The sequence below is a fragment of the Zea mays genome, chromosome 3 (assembly GCF_902167145.1).
Source record: "Zea mays cultivar B73 chromosome 3, Zm-B73-REFERENCE-NAM-5.0, whole genome shotgun sequence".
NCBI lineage: Eukaryota > Viridiplantae > Streptophyta > Magnoliopsida > Poales > Poaceae > Zea > Zea mays.
In genome coordinates, this window is record NC_050098.1 from 236,252,830 (window position 1) to 236,266,644 (window position 13,815).

The 13,815-nt window shown below is 45.5% G+C and overlaps 2 protein-coding genes across 2 annotated transcripts; one reads left to right on the forward strand and one right to left on the reverse strand.

Annotated features, from left to right (window-relative positions):
- The first annotated feature begins 5,235 nt into the window (after window positions 1-5,235).
- Window positions 5,236-10,996, forward strand: LOC100274416 (uncharacterized). Its single transcript, NM_001148775.1, has 11 exons — window positions 5,236-5,406; window positions 5,525-5,593; window positions 5,728-5,855; window positions 5,959-6,058; window positions 8,744-8,811; window positions 9,149-9,290; window positions 9,713-9,829; window positions 9,931-10,056; window positions 10,308-10,391; window positions 10,480-10,559; window positions 10,655-10,996. The coding sequence occupies exons 1-11, from the start codon at window positions 5,284-5,286 to the stop codon at window positions 10,749-10,751; spliced, it is 1,134 nt and encodes a 377-aa protein (NP_001142247.1). The 5' UTR covers window positions 5,236-5,283; the 3' UTR covers window positions 10,752-10,996.
- Window positions 10,857-12,059, reverse strand: LOC100284014 (uncharacterized). Its single transcript, NM_001371974.1, has 5 exons — window positions 11,697-12,059; window positions 11,559-11,623; window positions 11,404-11,470; window positions 11,191-11,337; window positions 10,857-11,103 (listed from the first exon to the last, which is right to left on the reverse strand). The coding sequence occupies exons 1-5, from the start codon at window positions 11,935-11,937 to the stop codon at window positions 10,985-10,987; spliced, it is 639 nt and encodes a 212-aa protein (NP_001358903.1). The 5' UTR covers window positions 11,938-12,059; the 3' UTR covers window positions 10,857-10,984.
- Between the last annotated feature and the right edge of the window lie 1,756 nt (window positions 12,060-13,815).

The window sequence follows — 13,815 nt, forward strand, 5'->3', positions numbered from 1 at the left end:
CTTCTTCTCCCCTGTCATGTGGTTTGTGCACCCGCTGTCGATGATCCAACTTGAGCCCCCGGATGCATAAACCTACAAAACAAATTTAGTTCTTGATTTTAGGTACCCAAACGGTTTTGGGTCCTTTGACATTAGATACAAGAACTTTGGGTACCCAAACACAAGTATTTGATCCCTTGTGTTTGTCCCCAACATACTTGGCAACTACTTTGCCGAATTTGTTAGTTAAAACATAAGATGCATCAAAAGTTTTAAATGAAATGTTAGAATCATTTGATGCACTAGGAGTTTTCTTCTTAGGCAATTTAGCACAGGTTGATTGCCTAGAGCTAGATGTCTCACCCTTATACATAAAAGCATGATTAGAGCCAGAGTGAGACTTCCTAGAGTGAATTCTTCTAATTTTGCTCTCGGGATAACCAGCAGGGTACAAAATGTAACCCTCGTTATCCTGAGGCATGGGAGCCTTGCCCTTTACAAAGTTAGACAATCTTTTAGGAGGGGCATTAAGTTTGACATTGTCTCCCTTTTGGAAGCCAATGCCATCCTTGATGCCAGGGCGTCTCCCACTATAGAGCATGCTTCTAGCAAATTTAAATTTTTCATTTTCTAAGTCATGCTCATTAATTTTAGCATTAAGTTGAGCTATGTGATCATTTTGTTTCTTGATTAAGGCTAGGTGATCATGGATAGCATCAACATTAATGTCTCCACATCTAGTGCAAATGGAAACATGCTCAGTGGTAGATGTAGAGGGTTTGCAAGAATTAAGTTCAACAATCTTAGCACGTAGAATATCATTCTTATCTCTAAGATCGGAATTGCAAACATCTAATTCTTTAGCCTTAGCAATCAATTCTTCATTTTCAATCCTAAGGCTATCAAGAGAATCATTCAACTTTTCAATCTTAGTAAGCAAATTAGCATTATCATCACTAAGATTGGGAATTTAATTATTACAAATATTTGAATCAACCTTAGCAATTAATTTAGCATTCTCATTTCTAAGGTTGACAATAGTATCATGGCAAGTGCTTAGCTCACTAGATAGTTTTTCACATTTTTCTACTTCTAGAGCGTAAGCATTTTTAACCTTAACATGCTTCTTATTTTCCTTAATTAGGAAGTCCTCTTGGGTGTCCAAGAGTTCATCCTTCTCATGAATAGCACTAATTAATTCATTTAATTTTTCTTTTTGTTGCATGTTTAGGTTGGCAAAAAGGGTGCGCAAGTTATCCTCCTCATTTTCACTAGAATTATCTTCATCACTAGAGGAAGCATATTTAGTGGAGGATCTTGATTTTATCTTCTTCCTTTTGCCGTCCTTTGCCATGAGGCACTTGTGGCTGACGTTGGGGAAGAGAAGTCCTTTGGTGACGGCGATGTTGGCGGCGTCCTCGTCGGATGAGGAGTCGGAGGAGCTCTCGTCGGAGTCCCACTCGTGACAAATATGGGCATCGCCACCCTTATTCTTGTAGTATCTCTTCTTTTCTCTCCTCTTTCCCTTCTTGTCGTCGCCCCTGTCACTGTCACTAGATAGTGGACATTTTGCTATAAAATGACCGGGCTTACCACACTTGTAGCAAACTTTCTTGGAGCGGGGCTTGTAATCCTTCCCCCTCCTTTGCTTGAGGATTTGGCGGAAGCTCTTGATGATGAGCATCATTTCCTCGTTGTCGAGCTTAGAGGCGTCGATGGGTTGTCTACTTGATGTAGACTCCTCCTTTTTCTCCTCCGTTGCCTTGAATGCGACCGGTTTGTGCTTCGGACGTGGAGGGGCCATCTAGCTCGATGATTTTCTTAGAGCCTTTGATCATCAACTCAAAGCTCACAAAGTTTCCTATTACTTCCTCGGGAGACATTAGTGTATATCTAGGATTCCCACGAATTAATTGAACTTGTGTAGGATTAAGAAAAACAAGGGATCTTAGAATAACCTTGACCATCTCATGGTCATCCCATTTGGTGCTCCCGAGGTTGCGCACTTGGTTCACCAAGGTCTTCAAGCGGTTGTACATGTCTTGTGGCTCCTCCCCTTGGCGAAGCCGGAAGCGACCGAGCTCCCCCTCGATCGTCTCCCGCTTGGTGATTTTGGTCATCTCATCTCCTTCGTGCGCGGTCTTGAGAACGTCCCAAATCTCCTTGGCACTTTTTAACCCTTGCACCTTGTTATACTCCTCTCGACTTAGAGAGGCGAGGAGTATAGTGGTGGCTTGAGAGTTGAAGTGTCGGATTTGGGCGACCTCGTCCGAATCATAGTCTTCATCCCCCGGTGATGGTACCTGTACTCCAATCTCAACAACATCCCAAATGCTAGTGTGGAGTGAGGTTAGGTGATGTTTCATTTTATCACTCCACATATTATAATCTTCACCATCAAACATAGGTGGTTTGCCTAATGGGACGGAAAGTAATGGAGTACGTTTGGAAATGCGAGGATAGCGTAGGGGAATCTTACTAAACTTCTTGCGCTCATGGCGCTTAGAAGTTACGGACGGCGTGTCGGAGCCGGAGGTGGATGGCGACGAAGAATCGGTCTCGTGGTAGACCACTTTCCTCATCTTCTTCTTCTTGTCACCGCTCCGACGCGACTTGTTGTGTGAAGGGGATCCCTTCAACTTGTTGGCGGACTCCCCGGATGGAGTCTTCCCATGGCTTGTGGCGGACTTCTCGCCGGTCCCGATTTCCCTCTTGGCGGATGCTCCCGACATCACTTCGAGCGGTTAGGCTCTAATGAAGCACCGAGCTCCGATACCAATTGAAAGTCGCCTAGAGGGGGGTGAATAGGGCGAATCTGAAATTTATAAACTTAAGCACAACTGCAAGCCGGGGTTAGCGTTAGAAATATAATTGAGTCCGAAAGAGAGGGTGAAAAACAAATCACAAGCAAATAGCGAGAGTGACACGATGATTTGTTTTACCGAGGTTCGGTTCTTGCAAACCTACTCCCCGTTGAGGTGGTCACAAAGACCGGGTCTCTTTCAACCCTTTCCCTCTCTCAAACGGTCACTTAGACCGAGTGAGCTTTCTCCTTAATCAAACGGGTCACTTAGACCCTACAAGGACCACTACAAACTTAGTGTCTCTTGCTTTGATTACAAGTGCCTTAAGAATAAGAATGGGAAGGAAGAAAGCACAATTGCAAAAGCCAAGCGACAAGAGCGACAAATAACACACAGATCACTCTCTCTCTCTCAAGTCACTAATCACTAATGATCGCTTGTCTCAATTATGGAACTTGGAGAGATTGGAGGCTTTGATTGTGTCTTGGAATGGATTGCTAGCTCTTGTGTTGAATGTTGAAAGTTGGAATGCTTGGGTGAAGTGAATGGAGGTGGTTGGGGTTGTATTTATAGCCACCAACCACTTCCTAGCCGTTGCTCCTTTCTGCCGACCGTGGACGGTCCGTTCGCCTGGTCCGGACGGTCCGCCCCTGCAGATGAACAGCTGAAAACGTAACGGTCAGCAGTAACGGCTATATCAACGGCTATATTGCATTTAATGTGTCGTCAGATGTCAGATAAAGCCAGTCGCGGACGGTCCGGTCGTGCACCCCGGACGATCCGTGAGGACGCTATAATTCATTTTGTCGAACCCGTCACCTTCGGGTTTTTCGGTTCCTCACCTACCGGACGGTCCGCGCTTGAGCCCAGACGGTCCGCACGTGGTCTCGGACGGTACTTGTTCTTCTATCGGACGGTCCGGTCGTAGAGACATGTGTTTTGCATTGGTTCTGTCCGAGGGTCATTTAGGTGTCGCGGACGGCCCGCCGCAAAGGCCCGGACGGTCCGCGCTTGGCCTGATTTTCCAAAAAGCTTCTCCTGTCCGGAATAATCTACGGTATTCTGGACAGTCGATTTAGTATAGTTGTAGATGAACCTTTGGCACCTGTAGAACATATAATCTAGAGCAAACTAGTTAGTCCAATTATTTGTGTTGGGCAATTCAACCACCAAAATCAAATAGGAAAAGGTGTAAGCCTATTTCCCTTTCAGTTTTTTGTTATGCTAAGGACTAAACATAATTTGGGTATGTTAATACTTTATTATTGTTTGCACATGTTTTGTGTTCTTCTCATATGACTCATGGATCCTGCAAAAATATGTGTTAGGATTTGGAGATCCATGCGGACACTACCACAGGGTGTTCGTCCCTTGTGTTCTTGGATCTTGCATGCATTAGGTCGTTTCTGAGACCACCTTGGCGCAATGGACTCCATGGTGTTTGAGGTTGCTGAATTGGATGGAGCAACAATGATTTATCACGCTAACAGTAAAAGGAAAGGTTATTTGTTGGTTTTAAACGCTAGTAATTGCTATGAAGTACCATAATTTGAATGAAGCGCATCTAGTTTTTATTGATGACTGACTTTAGCAACCACTCCATATTTTGATCTATCTTTTTTATAAGCTTGAGTTCATGTGACTTATTTTAGAATCTTGAGCTCATAAACTTTCTTTTATTTGGTCTCTATATGGTGAAATTATGTCATTCTATAATCACTGTCCGTTTAGTCAATCATTGTGAACTCTCTTCTAACCGCTCCCTTCATTAGCCGTGTTGTACCAAGACATATTTGATGCAGTAAAACCAACATCAGTTAGTCAAATCAAAAAATATTATGCGGAGAGCGGATACAATCAATAAAAAAATTTGAGATATTTTTAGTGGATAGTTTACGTGAATATTGTTGTGAGTCGTCGCAACGTACGGGCAACCGACTATTAATAGATAAAACAATTCATTCAAAATTTTATTTATTTAATAATATGATCGATAACAAATAAAAGATTAAATTTCGTAGATACTCCTACGTCCTAAAATATAGTTATTTTTAGACTTTTTTGTCCACCTTTAAATGAATGACGATGAATATAGATAGGTACAAACTCAATTAATAAGTTATTGAATGATTGTATGTTAGTCTAAAACGAATTCTATTTTAGGACTGAGAAAATATTATTTTAAAATATTAAATTTGTTTGAATAATTTAAATATCCACGTTCATCCGCTTGCGCACTGCACACGAATACACGATGCAGGCTTGGAGCGCCCGGACTCGGACTCCCGCCGACAACGGCCTCGGTTGGGCACGGCCATGAAGCGGACACGTTGCTAAACTCAGGGCACAGCCCGGCCTGATCCGGCCCGGCGTCGTTCACTCCAACAAGGCCCAGACCAACCTCACTGATCCTCTCTCCCTCCTCGCCGAGACGACGAGATCCATCGCCATCAGAGAATCCTAGCCCACCCAGACCAGGTGCCCCACGGCGGTGCCGGCGATGGCAACCCGCTACTGGATCGTCTCTCTCCCCGTGCAGTCTCCCGGCGCCACCGCGACCTCGCTTTGGTCGCGCCTGCAGGATGGCATCTCCCGCCACTCCTTCGACACCCCGCTGTACCGGGTAATCCTGTCGCTTCTCCTCCTCCCTCCTTCCCTCCAATCGCCGGAAACGAATCATCTAGAACACAAGGCTGGCCTCGCCTCGCCTGACCTGACCTCCTTCCGCTCCTGCCGCGCAGTTCAACGTCCCGGACCTCCGCGTCGGCACCCTCGACTCCCTCCTCGCGCTCAGCGATGACCTCGTCAAGGTATGTGTGGGCTGCCCGGCCCCTTCGGTTCTCCAGTCTCTTCCGGAGTTCGCTGCCGCCCCCGAGCATTAGTCTAATCTTGGGTTCGATTCCGGGCCACTCTGCCTCACTTCGTCCTCCCTCTCCTCCGCCAGTCAAACGTGTTCGTCGAGGGCGTTTCGCACAAGATCCGGAGGCAGATCGAAGACCTCGAGCGCGCCGGAGGCGTCGACAGCGGGGCCCTCACCGTCGATGGCGTTCCCGTCGACACCTACCTCACCAGGTCAGGTCTGCCGCTACCTGTCTGGTGGTTTGTTACCCGCAACATGTGTGTAGCTCAAAGGCTAGCTTGTTTGTTTGGGTCGCGCGTGCCTACCTGCATGCAGGTTCGTGTGGGATGAGGGCAAGTACCCCACAATGTCGTCGCTCAAGGAGATCGTCGGCAGCATCCAGTCGCAGGTCGCCAAGATCGAGGATGACATGAAGGTTCGTTTCTTTCTCGTAACACAACTCTGATGCCGGGTCAGAATGTTCTATAAAGATTCACCAACATCCACATCACAGATAATCAGGCTTGTGCGTACTACTGTGCTGCATTTTTTTAAGCATGCTATTGGATACAGACTTTCTGTTATAAAGAACTGGCAGGAGCTCTGGCTTTCCATTATGAAGAAAGAAACTTTATGTACAGAGTGGCTCTTGGCCAAACAACACGCCTAAAAGGCCAAAGTGATACCAGCCATAGAGTTAGTCAAAAACCGTATGCCATACTGGAGTCTGGAGCTAACTAAAGCACAGTTGCAAAGGCCCTTCTATATTGCTCTAGGTCTTCCTTGGTGCACTCACCATTTGGATGGCTGTGGAGAACTTGTTGTCGAAGATTTTGCGGTTGCGTTCCTTCCACAAATTCCATATGGTATAAATTGCCACTCCGTTGCATTCGTGCCTCTCTTATGGGATCGATAGCAAGGTCGAGTTCCACCAGTCAACTAAGGTGTCTGAATGCGTTTGGTGGGCTTGCTGGGTGTTGCTGAAATTCTCCTAAGATGACACTTTGCTCCATGTTACATGTGCGAAGGGGCAGCCGGGGGAAAGGTGATGCCCTGTTTCTAGCTGTCAATTGCAAAGTATACACATGTCCTGGTGAGGACACCCCCTAATGGCAACATTATTTGCTGTGAGAATTTTATTTTCAATGAGGATAGTTCACACTTGTTCTCCGCCTGTGCACGTCAAATGATGCCAGTTTTATACATTCGGGAATTGCTGTAGAATTGTGCACGGTAGGTCGATTTGGCACTATATTTTCCATCGTTGGTCCCTTTCCGTATGATTTGATCATCTGAATTCAGCTCTAGTTGTACATCCTGGATGCGTACGCAGAGGGAGATAAACTCTTGCAATTGGGTGGCTGTGTTGATTTTCCTCCCCAATGTTTCGATCCATGCATCCTGGGCTCCTGGCTTAGCTCCTATTGCACTGTTTTGTTTTCCTTTTTACCAACTCGAATTGGTGTAGCACTAGATTTTTTTAGGTGCCTCACCATCCCTAGCTATGGTGCCAGAACATGGATTTTTTGCTGTTTCCAATGTGAATGATGGTGGAAGCATTGAACAGCAAGCAGTCCTTTTGGTTGCATGGTACTGTTGTGTCCACCCAAGGTTTGTCGATTGCTGTCCATCCTGCCAAGTGCCAAAGCCAACACAGTTGTAGCGCCCAGCTGAATTAAGTGAGATCAATTATCCCTGAGGCCTTCTAGGTCTTTTGGCTGGCAGACTGTCGGTCAGTTGACCAAGCAGTGACTGCCATTCGCCTTGTCGTCTCCTTTCCAGAGAAAGGAATGCTGGTTTTGATCAATTTGCTTTCTTGCCCAGACTGCGATGGGGATGATGGTCAAATGGTAGGTTGGGATGGAATATAGCACTGATGAGACTAAGGTGAGGTGTCCCGCATGGTTTAGCAGGTGTCCTTTCCAGCCGGGTAGGTGCTGTCCAACTTTCTCAATCAGCGGATGCACATGGATCTTTTGTAGCGCTCATGTGTGGAGCTGCAGTCCAAGGTAGCGACAGGGGAAGCCTTTGCTGGTGCCTGGGAAGGGTTCCAGAACATTTTGGAGGTCTAGTTCTTCGCATCTGAGTGGGTGGGTTGAGCTTTTACCAAAGTTGGTGACTAGACCTGTCGCCTGCCCAAAGGTTTGTAAGATGTCCTTGACTGCTAGTAAATCATCCTGATTCAGGATGATGAAGATTGCTGCGTCATCGGTGTAAAGAGAGGTTCTTAGTTTCATTGATGCAAGCGGCAGAGGTGTGAATATACCACTATCAGACGCCAAGTCAAGGATTCACTGTAGATGGTCGATGGCTAAGTTGAAGAGCATGGGGGATAGTGGGTCATCTTGCCGTACCCCTCGCTTGTGGTTGTGGTTGAAACTCCCACCTTGGATATGGACTAAGGTTGCCTTTTATGATTCGCTGCAGACTGCAGTAGTTTTTTTTTGCATGTAGAGTTAAAAGGAGCTCTGTGCTGTTACTGTAGCATTCTGGGGGTTTCATGTGTTTTTGTTTCCCATAATAGGTGCCTAAATGATGCATGACTTGTTACTTGACCATTAGTAGTGCTACCTCTCCTTGTACTAGCATCATTCAGTCGTCACATTTCTTTTATTCAAATTTACATATCACTAGGGTACAAAGTAATGAGAGATTGATCCCAGTTATTCTCAGGATAGAGCAAACACATGTATTTCACATATAACATACCCCTAGACATCTATCTGCCTGTTATTGATTATTCCTGCCCAACCTAATCTACACTTGTTTATTGTCTGCTCCTTATCAGCTTTTTATGACCTTCCTTGTACTAGTATCATTCAATTGTCACATTCCTTGTATTCAAATGTACAAATCGCAACTAGGTTCCAAAGTAATGAGAGATTGATGCCAGTTGTTCTCAGGATAAAGCAAACCCATGTATTTCACATATAACATATCCCTTAATTATCTATCTGCCTGTGATTATTTCACATAAAAAGCTGTATTCCCATGTGGTGTTTGGTCTCAACTCTCAAGTTTATGGCCTTAGTTTCGTCGTGGTATTACAACATGATGATTTATGTAATATTGTTGGCTGGAAACTGAGTTTACAATGACTAAAAAATATTCTATTTTCTAGGTCCGAGCAGCGGAATATAACAATGTAAGGAGCCAGCTTACTGCAATCAACAGAAAGCAAAGTGGGAGGTATTGCCATACTTTTATCACTAGTTTTTTTAGCGAAAGGGCCTTTAGCTGAGTTGGTTACGTGGTCTGAGTAGCACTCCTTAGGTCCTGAGTTCGAATCCCAGTGAGAGCGAATTTCAGGCTGAGGTTAAAAAAGGTCACTTGTTGGTTCCCCTGGTTGTGCCAGCCGAGTTTTTTATCACTAGTTTTTTGAGGATTTTTTTGCATGCTTATGTTAGCTGTGATCCCAACCATTGTTCAATTCCTTTGTTGTTTTATGCAAAGCAAGTAGGAAGGCAGAGTTAGGTCAACTGCTTCTTGTTATGCACTGATTAGTTTGTGTTTTCTTCTGTGACAGCTTAGCAGTTCGTGATCTTTCCAATCTGGTAAAACCAGAGGATATGGTCTGCTCAGAGCATCTAGTAACACTTCTTGCTATTGTTCCAAAGTACTCCCAAAAAGACTGGTTGTCAAGCTATGAATCACTCGACACATTTGTGGTAATGTTACTTTTCTGCTGTGCTTCATTTATGGTGCTTTTCAGCCTGTTTTAGAACCTCCTAAATCGGCAAACACTTCCATTTAAAAGAGAAATTGAATGCTGTTTTAATCTGCCCTCAGGAGGATCTTACTTTTGTAAAAAAAAGGCTGCCAAGTTGCTCTAAACTGTATCCCTTATTTCATTGTTTATATTCATACTCTCTCTGTCCCAAAATAGTAGTCGTTTTAGCTCTAGATTTTTATGTCCATATTCATATGGATGATTATGAACCTAGACATATATATATATATATATATATAGAACACATACATTAATTATTGTATGAATCCAGTAAAAAGGTAAAACAAATTTTAATTTGGGACGGAGGGAGTATTTAGTATCAAGCAGCCCTTTCATCTTGAGCTAAACATGATTTTATAGGTACCCAGGTCATCTAAACAGCTCTATGAAGACAATGAGTACGCACTCTACACCATAACACTTTTTGCTAAGGTTGTTGACAACTTTAAGGTCCGTGCTCGCGAGAAGGGTTTCCAGGTAAGGTTTCCTTGGACACATTATGCTTTTTTTTTTACATTGATCTGGCAACCCATCTTTAGTCTTTTGCCATTCACTAAGTTTCATTCGCTTTGTTCCAGGTTCGTGATTTTGAGTATAGTCCTGAAGCACAAGAAAGTAGAAAGCAGGAGATGGAGAAGTTACTGCTAGAGCAGGAAGTTATGAGGACCTCGCTTCTGCAATGGTGCTATGCCAGCTACAGTGAGGTACTTAGTCTTTTCCAACATATTCCAGTAGTCCTATGATCCCTACCCGCAAAAGCATTTCTGCAATGATCAGATGCTTCATTGTTGTGGTTATGCAGTTTGCTAATGTTTGATTTGGTTTCTTTCCCATGCTTATCTTGCTTGCGCAACAACGACTCCACCTTGTGTGGTTGGCTGGGTCAAGTCTCTTTTGCGTAAAAGTTCCTTCACAAGGGCCTGTTCCTTGAACGGCTGTAATTATTTCTGTGCAGGTTTTCAGTTCCTGGATGCACTTCTGCGCCGTGCGCATATTTGTAGAGAGCATTCTTAGATACGGTCTGCCACCATCGTTCCTGGTAATCCGCTCTGCTAGTCTCTGACTCTTTGTTGTGATACTTAACTCTATCTTGTGTGTCTTGTTGTCTGATCTCTCTATTGCATCAGTCTGCCGTTCTTGCTCCGTCTACAAAGGGCGAGAAGAAAGTGAGGAGCATCTTAGAGGACCTTTGCGGCAATGTCCATAGGTGATTCTTCAGTGCTTGGACTGCTGCAGTAACTACTTTGTTAAGTCATATAGTATCTTTTTTTTTCCCACTGAAACGCAACATTTGGATTACAGTATTTATTGGAAAGGCGAAGATGACGTGGCAGTTGCTGGTCTGGGAGGTGAATCAGAGGTCCATCCTTACGTCTCATTCACCATAAACTTTGTTTGAGCATTACTGGTGTTACGCCGTCAAGTAAATCGAAACGATGGAATGGTTCTGTACATTGCTAGTGTTACGGCAATTCTTTGTTGATCTGTCAGCTTTTATCTGATCATGTAATTTATATATTGGATATATAAGCCGATCAATAATGTAGCTTTTGAGGAGACTGGAAGTAGATGGATCACGATCACCATGTAATTTGTAAAATGGGGCTACTGTTACTGTAATAAAGGCACATGTCAAATATCTTCAGCTGCGGTGGCCTCTTGCTGAGCTCCCTCGGCCTCCTCGGTACTAGTACTGGGCGCCTCAACCACCACCGTCTTCCTTACACGGAACATGGCCAAGTGGATGTCACCTGCAGTAGACACAGAGACAGATCGATCGATGCAAGAGCTAACAGCTAGTGATGGACGACGGTTCGAGATGCATGCATGCAGCAGACCGAAGATGAGTAGGCTGCCGGGGTCGACGGACGCGGGGAAGCCCGGGTTGAGCCGGCGCTCGTTGATGTAGGTGCCGTTGGTGCTGTCCAGGTCCGTCACCAGCAGGCTGCCGCCCTTCTTCTCCAGCCGGGCGTGAGCGCCTGAAACTGCATGACCACCTTGTCGGCGACCGTGCGTGGAGGATAGCATAATAGCAACAGCAGCTAGCTGACCTGTGGCGACGGGGAGCACGATGTCCGCCTTGTCGGCGACCCGGCCCACGGTCACCGCCGTGTCCTCCTGTGGGAGAGTCGTACGTGAGTGCCAGTGCCAGAGCCAGACAGGGGGGGTGTCATGTGTGGAGAGAATGGATGGATACTGCACTTACCGAGACTATCTCGATCGCCCCAGGGCGCGCGACTTTGTAGCCGATGTGGCGCCAGTCACCGTCTCCTGCAACAACAACAACAAAAATGGTATCCAGACGTTGTTCATGCAGCAGATGGAGCGAGGAGGAGAACCTGACCTGCAGGGTCGAGAACCCATCTTTCCGACGACGACGAGACGGCGGTCGACCGGCCGCCAGTGGCACTGGAAGAGCGCCTCCAGCTACCCCTCTTGCTGTCCAGCGGCCTCGTTCTTGCAGCGAGGCAGAAAATAACCAGACGCTGCTGCTGGGGCGAGGGGGAAGGAGGCAAGGTTGCTGGCCACCTCCTGGAGCCGGAGGCAAGGAGTAGGGAGGACGTGGCAGCCATCGCTGCTTCCATCAAGACAGGACACGGAATGCACCGGAGCCGGAGAAGAATGGGGGCGTCGCTTGTGGGCGCAATCCCGTCGTGCTGAGGCTCACACCTCACAGCCAGTCGTTTCGTTGCGCTCTGTCATCTGCTCCGCTCCGGGGCGGGGCGACGTCAGCATCAGCTATGACCACCTGGTCGTTATCCAGACCGTTGGATCATCCGAGTCGGGATGAAAAAAAAAACAGCGGAACGTCTTTTTTTTTCTCTCTCTCTCTCTTTTCCTTTGCTGGCCCACGCCCACCTGACCGTCCTCCGCCTTTAGGCGAAAAACGCCTGCCCCTCGTTAGGCGGCCTGGGCCCTTTCGTTATTATATATTATATAAACATGGCCCCATGGCCTATGCTTGCATATCCCACCACGGCGGGCCCGGGCTGCAATCAGCCTGGTGGGCCGGGAGCGCCCAAGTTCCCGTCCGTCCATCGACATAATTCCCCGTCACAGTTTCACTCCCACTCTAACTCAACACCATCGTTTCCCTCTTCTAAGCAACTCCAAGACTCTTTATATTATTCCTAATCTATATAAATAGAGTTTTTTTTAAAAAAAAATACCCTCCAACAACATATCTAAATGGCTATCCAAATATATTCATCTTATATTCCGAGTTTCTGGGTAGCCAAATATACAACAAACGTGAATAGACTCTCTAAAGCGCAAACAATATATAGAAAGACAGTTGGAAACTGAAAAATGTATAGAAAGTGGTTTTTTGTATATACAAATGACTGTCTAAATGATAATTTAGATAGTGAAATTTAGAAAGACTCTTAAATATGCTCTTCATTACCATTTGAAGCGTCATTTGCATAAAAATTGTTTTGTTGTGCATTTTTCACTCTCCAACAGATTTTATTTATCTTGTTTGCACTATAAAGAGACATTCTTCGTCTCCTATCGTTAGCTAGGGAGAAATTCAAATAAAAGATGTCTATATTTAGAAATCGTTCCAAGCAAGCAATTAGAAAAAGGGTGTGGAGAGCCTCTCCGCTATCTACAGTAGATCTTTATCTCATCCACTATTTCAAACTCCACTCTACAAACAGTGTTAAACAATGTCATCCCTATCTATTAGAGACATGTTTAGTTTCCTCCTCAGCATCAACTGCCGCCGCTCCTTCAGAGTTCCGGCCGCCGTGCCGTAAGTTCAGAACTAGACACGGACACCAGAACCTGAACGACAAACAACAATCCAATTACTCAACTCCTCGCCAACATTCCCTTGGCAGCGCTTGAAAGTAAGCCTAAAGTGGCAGTTCATATGCAGCCGCTCTGCTCATGATCGAACTGCACCTTTTTTCAGAAGAAAAAAAAAGGAAAAGCGAGCGGTTGATTTATCTGCATTATTCCTCTCTTTACTCAGTAGATGTTAACCTGATAATGCGTGCAGCCTTTCTTTTTTGATTGCACCCGCCGTGATCTTCCCTGTCTGCTTCCATGCAATGCAATCATCACGACAACAGATTCGACGTGCTGGACGAGATGGCGAGACGGTTTTTCTTGTAACTCATGCATTGGCGAGGCAGTAGTTGCATAATTCTCTATGCAACTCATGCATGAGAAGTTGAGGTGGCGACATCAAGTTCAGAATTTGCTGTTGGAGCCGATTTTCAACCCCACAACTCACGCTATATGAGGTACAGAAGGAGAGAGGAGCAGACATGAGGGCTGATTTGGTGATCAGGTATTACGATTTACGAGAGGATGAGAGGGAATTGAGGGTAAAATTAGTTTATTTTCCACTCAATCCTCTACAATCTCTCTGTGATCAACTTGTCACCAAATCAATCCTGAAAGTCTTGATGTGTCTCTGTAGCGCGAGCAGCGCCGGCGTCCAGCAAACAAAA